This window comes from Oncorhynchus clarkii, chromosome 7, assembly GCF_045791955.1.
Source record: "Oncorhynchus clarkii lewisi isolate Uvic-CL-2024 chromosome 7, UVic_Ocla_1.0, whole genome shotgun sequence".
In the NCBI taxonomy this organism is placed as follows: domain Eukaryota; kingdom Metazoa; phylum Chordata; class Actinopteri; order Salmoniformes; family Salmonidae; genus Oncorhynchus; species Oncorhynchus clarkii.
The window spans coordinates 61,101,593-61,110,483 of record NC_092153.1 but is presented as its reverse complement, the minus strand read 5'-3'; the positions used below and the strand labels follow the sequence as shown (position 1 = coordinate 61,110,483).

The 8,891-nt window shown below is 38.8% G+C and overlaps 1 protein-coding gene across 1 annotated transcript; it reads right to left on the bottom strand.

Moving 5' to 3' along the window:
- Positions 1 to 323: 323 nt before the first annotated feature.
- On the bottom strand, positions 324 to 2,130 carry LOC139414369 (homeobox protein Hox-C12a-like). The gene is made up of 2 exons (XM_071162285.1): positions 1,530 to 2,130; positions 324 to 562 (listed from the first exon to the last, which is right to left on the bottom strand). Exons 1-2 carry the CDS (start codon positions 2,128 to 2,130, stop codon positions 324 to 326), a joined length of 840 nt encoding a protein of 279 aa, XP_071018386.1.
- Between the last annotated feature and the right edge of the window lie 6,761 nt (positions 2,131 to 8,891).

The window sequence follows — 8,891 nt, the reverse complement described above, 5'->3', positions numbered from 1 at the left end:
GGGCGTTAACTAATGAGATGTTTCTATAGGCCTATCAAAGAACACAGAATACAGGCTAGGGAATACTTAACCCCTTGCACTGTCACTACTTTAGTAACTTTTTATGCGACTCAAGGTCTGATAAACATATATTTGGACTATTAATTTGCTTTTCGAAATATGTAGTGATAAACCAGATGCGTCCTCCTTCTTAAGGACATCAGACTTCATACTGTGCATGCTATGCGATCGAATTTGATTACACCAAAATACAGTACGTTTAATTAAAAATACTGCCTGCCTATATTCCTCTTCACAATCTCTCTTTCGCCTCTCTCTCCCTTTTAGAAGAAGGACAAGGCCTGCTCCCTAAGCATCAATCTCTTCTTCTTCATCCGCCGGTTCTGGAACCATATTTTAACCTGTTGGTCGCTGAGGTTTAGGCGGTCAGAGAGTTCCCTCCGCCGCTGTCTGGTGATGAACTCATTGAGCATGAAATCGCCTTCCAGCTCAGCCAGCTGGAGTTTGGAGTAGGGTTTACGTTTCTTTCGGGTTCGGGTGTGCATTGGATACCACGGGGCGCCTGGAGAGGGGGAGAAGAAGTGGATGGGTGAGCATGGATGAACGTATAGGCGCTATAGCCTATAGTTTGGCATACATCGCCAAGCTAAGGTAAAAGTCCTGCACTGCATCAGTTGATTCTATAGAGCTGCATCAGTTGATTCTATAGAGCTGCATCAGTTGATTCTATAGAGCTGCATCAGTTGATTCTATAGAGCTGGTTATCAAACGTATTTTGAAAGCTTTTGTCATCAGTGTGAGCAGTTTCTGGCCCAGTCTTAAAACAGACTCATTTAAAACAATGAGTTAACATTCAGAGTAGAATATGGACACTCAAACAAATTATATTATACTACTACTGTTTATTATGTAAAAGGTATTCACAATATTGAATTTCACCAAATAATGTGTGGTGAGACAGTGGGACGTATGACATCTTGTAATTTGATTGTGGATAGATACGCTGTAATTCACATTAGTCTGTGTCAGGTTTACAGTGGCAGTTAAGGTCGTCAATAACGATAGTCTCACTCTCAAGCATGCAAGCATATCGAATTGCCAAAGGCATGGAAGCTAGAGTTCTTGTGAATAACAGCATGTATTTTTTTCGGTGTCTGATTTTATTTGCAACAAACTATCAAAAACCTTGAGTCTATGTTTTTCCTGAAATCCTATAGGTTGAAATTGTTTAAAATATTTTGTGTCAATTCTCATTTTTACCACAAGACATTCTCATTTTACCACAAACAACAGCTAATTTTTATGGTGCTGTAAGGGTTTACTGGTGTGTAAAAGGCGTAAACGAAAATATGTACCCTTCCTTGAATGCTTCCCCTAGCGGCGCTCACCCCAACATGCAAGGCTCGTGTAAATTCAGCATCCTAAGAATTTATAAAGACGAGCAACAGGACTATCAACAAATCAAGAAATAAGATTCCAATGACAAAAAAAAGCGCATTAAATTCCATTGTTAATGTCCAATAACTCACCTCCACCCGCTGCTGTGCTTAGTGCGTGATTGCCAGGGGATGTCAACGCCTGAGCGATGCCTGCAGAAGATTTGCTCCCTTCATTGAGCAGCGATGAACTGGAGTCAGATTCTAGGGATTGACAGGATGGCGGATCTTGGGTCAACTGCTCGGGGCCATAGTCGTACTTGGAAAATGTACCATTGTTGCCCATCCCGTTGTGCAGTCCATGCTCCGTCGTTATGGAGGAAGAGGAGTCTCCTCTTGCCCTCTCTTCACGTTTGAGGATTGCGCTTTCAGCGCAGGGTTCCCTGTTGCCGACACCATTGCTGTAAAAACATTTGCTTTCATCTTGTCTGGTGATTTCACATGCACGGTTGAAAGAGGGATTAATGGGCAAGGGACTGCTAAAGTAGGATTGAGGATATCCATTGCACGGCTCCGAAGGGGTCCAAGGGAGCGAGCATACATTGTCCCTTCTTGGGTAGGAGAGAGAGGGTAGACCCGCCAGTTGTCCCCCGGATGCTCTGAAATTGGGGAGGTAAAATGTGTCTCCAGTATGGATGTTTACCAAAGGTCCCACAAACCCGGAACCGGGATTAAGAAGATTATGCTCGCCCATTTCGGCGGGCGACCAAGAGCTTCTAGTTTATAGCGATCTGACATTTAACATAGTGAAACCGAGCGGCGCGCCTGATTGGTCGGAATAGAGTCACATGTCTTCACCAACTTGCGTTACAGAAGGTGCCACCCACTATGTCCATGTCTGACCAAACAAAACATTCACTTCTGTATTATGGGTTTTATATGCTTTTTAAAGTACATTTTATGCCAAATAAAATCTGGGTTTGTTTTCTCTTCATTGCTTGTTTTATTTCTCTTTATTGCTTCAAAATACTCTACTCTTTAATTTTCAAGTGATGACCCAATCCATTAATATTAGGCTACAGGCCATATTTATCTTAGTAAAGTTTTCCCAGAGCCTGCCTTTTCTTTTTAATATGTCATTTAACGGTTACAAGGCAGCTGCACAAAGGCCTGTAAGTGTTATATTGTCCCCCCCACACACCAAATATCTACCATTGTTGGGTGTGCATGCCTCACTCTTTATTTTAGAGCAAATTACAGACGAATTGAATGTCATATAAAGCTGTGATGCTCCACTTTACGGGTCTATTTTAGGGAACGACTGATACTCACAGCCTCACTTCTCTCGTATTTACAGTAGCGGGGTCAGTAAGTTGAAACCTTTGGCTCTGTAAAAAAAGATGATCTGCAATAGGGTTATTTTAAGAGCATTTCCAAGGAACACCTTCAACATTTATCCCATTAAACGTTCGTAGCCATACATTGGGTAGCTTGTTATAAACTATTATTTTTATGTGGGTTTAACAAGGTGGTCAAAGCAGTCTAAAAGCGCGTCATCAGTCGAAATTCATCACAGTGCGTTTTTATTCAATGATTTGCAATTGAGCGCCCCTGTCCCAAACAAGTTGAGTAAGATAACTAAACATCTGTATGATACTGCGAAACAAGGGCTCACCGAGTAATGATAATATTTCATGGAAAGAAATGGCAAAATAGGCATGCATTGAGCCGTGCGCATTTCCATGAGGAGACTGCCTGGTGCAATTAGGAAAGTGTTCCATTGCTACACAACAACGTGTATGAAATGAAATTGAACAAAGACGTAATTTTTGACTTAGACATAGGCCTACCCACTACCCACTACACACTTTCATTTTAACATTACTCGTGTAGGCCTAATGTTGCTATTCTCGAAATTCCTGACAACCTTCACCGCTTTCTAATGATTTGCCTACTTGCCAAATGATAGCAATTACGTAAGCTGTAAACAAAACATTGCATATTAAGAAATTGCTAATGGTTTCCATTCTTGTTACAGTGCAATAGTGGGCCTATGTGTGCATACTCCACATCTTAAAGAGAGGAGTCGCTATTTTATCAATGCGTAATAAACCTGCCCATACACATCACTTTCATGGAAGCATTGGCTTCTGCAGCAGCTTCTGCGATGCGACAAAAAATAAATGATAGTGTCTGTAAGGATTCATATTCGACAAGAAGGATGGGAAAAGGCCTAATATACAATGCCACATTTATAACTAACAAATGTGCCTTTGCATACTTCTGTGAGAAAGAAAATATTACATTAGTCACAAAATAAAGATTGTTGTTATGTATGGAACATTTAAATGGGATAACGAAAGCTTTGCATTAGAGCTACGGAAGGAAGGCTTCTGAGGTCAGAAGGAGTTAAAATATAGCTACAATACATTTTCGGGACACGGGTCTTAAACTGAATATGCGATAGATATTCAAAGAGCACGCATAGCCTGTTTCAGCTGTCAATCAATGTGTCCCCTTTTTACCTACAATAAAAGACAATTGAAGAAAAAATAAACAATATCTGATTCCCAGGCTAGTATGTTTTTTTTTTTGAAGGGGGGGGGGGGGTAAAGATTACGGGGCGAGTATTTAAAAAAATGTCGTGCGTAATAGACTACCCAAATAGGACCCTTTCCATAAACAAATAACTGCAAATACAAACTCATAAAACACATGACATGGATTTCCAAGGAGTGTTTGTGGTCTTGTAAGCTGTTTTGTTCTGCCTCAAATAACTGATGTAGTTATTGGATCGTTCAAAACGAATTTTGTGTATGGGTCATTTGCCGTGGATTTGCAAATCAATAGCGTTCGGATTCGTTTAATTTTTTTTTTTTTTTTAACTAAGCAAGTCAGTTATAAAGAACAAATGCTTGTTTACAATGACGGCCTGCCGGGGAACAGTGGGTTAACTGCCTTGTTCAGGTGTAGAACGAGAGATTTTCACCTTGTCAGCTCGGGGATTCGATCCAGCAACTTTACGGTTACTGGCCCAAAGCTCTAACCACAAGGCTACCTGCCGCAACTAGTTACGCGGAGTAGGCCTATATGCTGCAAAAGTTCACAAAATGTTGTAGGCATATTATAATTATTATCAGAAAAAGACACCATCAGTCATCGACCTCCAGTCATTCACCTCTTCAGTCAATTTAAATGTTAGGGTACTAGGATGGTATTGACTAAAGTAGCAAGGGGAATCTCATAACAACAGTTTATGATATCTAGGATCACTAACACACAGACCAATACATATTTGATGTTTGTGCTAATGTAGCCTATCAATTTCTCAGCGCACACAGTGCTTATCACAAGTTATGAGGTTAAAGAACAGTTCGTTTGGCAAACAAGGAAGTTACCTTGGTGAAAGAGAAGATAAGGCCTACCCATGCCGCATAATGACAACCATTGAACAAAAATAATAACTACAAAACCTGACTCCTCGAAAGGAAGAAGAAAAAACAACAAGATCACTTATATTTATATTGAACACAACATTTTAACATACAGTTTAGTTGTAAAAAGGTGATGGAACTTCCGCGTTTCTCTGACTCAAGTTCTTTCTTTACGTTTAAAAAAAAAAACTTAGAACGCAATGGGCCTACCAATTGGCGCTTCGGCAGTTCAAGGTCACTGTCTAGTGCATTGATGTCTGCTGGCTCATTGACACAACTGTCTTGGAATCTCTCGCCATGTCCAGGCAGGGACAATAGCGTCAACAAAGAGCGTTTCCTTCCTTTTAGTTCGTTACAACATGTTGTCCAAAGTTACAGCACCGTTTTGAAACTCATGAGACTCGTTTGTCCCCCCCAAAATCATCCTGAAGCCAAATATTTATCAGACGTGTTTACATTAGGCCACTATTGCTCATTCTTAGATGGTAGCATATAAAAAAGTATAGCACTTGAGTTATCTAATAGTTGAGTAGCCTAATTATATTTGTCCCATCAATATATAATGTTTTTGAAATGTTTAATGATTTTCCGTGAGAATGAAATTATATAATTATTCAGTCTACAGCCTATAGGTTTCGTACAGGCAACACCAATAGCAATATTAAATTGGCAATCTAAGAAACACAATTGGACACTGGAATATAAAAGAAACTAAGGACTGCAACTTAATCTCCTTCAATAATGTTTAATGCTGACGCGTGTCGTGCGCCTTCATCAGAGCACATGTTAGCACTTGATTGTTTCTTCATTATTTCAACAACTTCATCAACATGGCATCGATATCATTTTGTACAATTTTAATCTGAGTTTGACACAGATTACAAGGCTATTTTAAATGTAATCCACGTTTGATTAGTCTACAGCTCAATAAAAACAGAACGTGTTTTTACTTCAGTCAAATTCAAATGAAAAACCTAAGTACCAATTTACCCCACAATCAATGGCTTGATCTAAACAAAATGGTAACGTATAATGTATTATAGTATAAAGACAGCTAAAGTAAACAAAAAGAAGAGGGTATATTAAGCAGTTGGATAAAATAAACAAGCCTCAATTTAACTAGGCTTATAAGGTTTACTTTACAAGACATCTGCAATTCGTAATATGAAATTTAGGCTACTAAATGGGCACATAATAGGCATGTAGTAGCATATTGGGCATATAGTAGGCTACTACATGGGCACATAATATACTTCATGGGCACATGATATACTTCATGGGCATTGATTAAGAAAATATTCATACTGAGTCAATTGCATCTTTACTCCAATCGATAGGCCTACATTATTTGGTAGGCTACATTTTGTTTACCCTAAACCCTGAATATATACAACAAATACATAGCCTAAAACATCACCTGGGATGGCTTCAAATACTTTTGGAATTATGTTTTCTATTTGTAGGATATATGACCTATTTTGCAACAGTCCGTGTGATTTGTTTGGTAAGGCACAACCGCATATTATGGACCCACATGCGGTTTTTGCACTGTGATACAAATCTCATAAATCTGTCTGTGTGTGGTGTGTGTGTGTATGATTGTGTGTGTCATAAAGACTTCCGATTACCTACCAAATTACTAATCCAGAATTAGTTATAACAATAAAAACTGTTAATCATATTTCGTCGCCAATAATTTTTGCTTAAAATAAACATCTGCCATAATATGTTACAATATGTAATTTCCCTGCGTGTGAATACGTCATCTGAAAGGAACGGCTGCAGCTTTTTGCTGATGCAATGTCAACTCGAACACAGTTCAGCTGTTCAGGATAAAGGCAGTTCTTCTGGCTGACAAACTAGCTTTAAATCATGCAACATGACATGCTATAAAAACCTCAATTCAAAAAAAATATTAATTAGACTACTACTATCAACTACAATTGATAAAAACGAAACATTTCTGGGTGGGTGGTTGAGGTGGTTGTTTGGATTAGAGTAAGGCAATACGTAATAAAATCTCAGATCATTAAGACAAATCTTTTGATAAAAAAATCTAAAACGCGACAATGTTGTTCTTCTTCCAATTCTGCTCACCTATATACTGCCAAGGGTTAATCCATCCACTACTTCCTGAAATTTCCATCCATCCACCACCAGAGGCTGTCATCCTCCTTCTCAGTTCAGCATGCCCACTCAGGACTGCACATATTCACTCACTCATACTCCGGCTTAAACTCTGGTCGACTGACCATGAAAGCCTCCTCTCTCTGAGCTCTTTCCCTAGATCGGTCCCCACGGTTCTAATGTAAGATATTGACTCACACGAGTGGACAAAATCCCTGTGTAAATGTAGGCTAAATTAAAATATGTAAATTATAAAACATAAAACTGAAGACATAACGTGACAAGATATTCAACAAAGAAATATAACCTAATATTTTAAGATGTTATCCAAAAACGAGCTACATTGTGGACTTTTTAGTTAAGGAACACTGTTCAAATGTAGGCAGGCTACAAGTGAGACAAAATAATACAGTATTACGGTATCGATGCCCAGTAATTTTAAATGTAAACAAGCAGCTCAACTACGTGCTTTACAGAGACATAACAAAGTGATGTTTGTCAAAAGCCATTTCAAATGTTTCGATATACCGAAATGTGAAATTGAAACTCCAGATAGTCTAATGAATACCGATTGCCCACAGCTCAGAAACGTAATGCATGGGCCTAAACATGAACAATCTAAACTGAAAATATAATCCACATTGTATTATATTTAATTGGATAAGTGAATGCTACACTATTTTACACACAAATAAACACGTGCGTAAAAGGCTCACTACTTCTTTCAAATGTTTGCCATTTGTTCAACAACTGTTTCAAATGGTTGTGTGTGTGTGACTTATTTCCATTCTAGAAATGAATTTGTAGATTTTCAGATATTTGGTTTTATAAGAGCAGTGATCGAAGCCAAGCAAGAATTAGGCCGTGCTATTCCAATATGTACAGTCTATCAAAAGTGTGCGTTAAACGCCTCCATAGGCCTATGATTGTACAATTCTCGCAATATATTCCAATAAAATAGTTTTTTCTTGCTATTTAAAATTAAACAAAATAACAAACCAATTAGTTTCGAAGCTGCCTGTCTTCACTAAAACATGTTATTCCTATTACAGAACCTTTAAGTTTGTTTTCTACCAGTGCCATCTAGGCTACTTCATGAAATTGTGTAAGCAAAATGAGTGATAGTTCATAACCTTGGGCTACTGCACTCCCCACATGCAAAAATACGACCATAGGTGTGCATGCACACATAAATAAATAAAGTTACATCTTAAGAGGACAAATATCATGCCGCTATTCTCTTTCCTATTATTGAAGTCCTAAATCTGAAACGGAGCAGGTATACACTCTTGATATGGCCATACAGTTCTGCACATCTATGTCAACTCAAGGTATAAAAACAGCCTACATACCTTCAAAATGAGTTCATGGGCCACGTCTGTTTTCCTTTAAGGCAGATGCACAGCTCATCGCAAGGCGCACACCTTAAATCTCGATTTGAAAAGAACGCTACAGCTCAGACTTGTCAGTGTCAAACCTGATGGACTTGCACGAAGTCAATGGTCTGTCTACCTGATGACTGTGTAAGTGTGCTGTATATTTTAAGGTCTGGAGACCGGGGCGAGATTACTCTGTAAAACCGTCAGGCAGAAAATAAGGAAACATACTAAGAATAAGAAATATAAATGAACGACAGAAACTGATTAAAATGGCTATACTTTGGGGATGATATCAAATAAGCATTGACAGTAAACTATTTTATGGAATGCTAGCGATAACCTGTCTAGACTAGAACAAACATTCTATTGCCTTGCAAACAAACCGCGAGGCCCACCATCCATCCCACCAGAGAAAGGAAGCACAACCTTCCCTAGTTTGCTATGCGCGAGCTGTTGTTATGTCAAGGTCAAAGTGACTGCATAGTCATGGTCAAGGGTAGCCAAGAAGTCACGTACAGACACAAAAGACAAGGAGCTCCGCAGTTGCATTTCAGGGTATGATACAAGCCCAAACA

Bases quoted from the DNA above. Each gene is read 5' to 3' on its own strand.
- LOC139414369 (XM_071162285.1), bottom strand. From the start codon at position 2,130: ATGGGCGAGCATAATCTTCTTAATCCCGGTTCCGGGTTTGTGGGACCT. The intron at 563-1,529 runs GTGAGTTATTGG...CCCCCTCTCCAG, and splicing joins AAGCACAGCAGCGGGTGGAG to GCGCCCCGTGGTATCCAATG.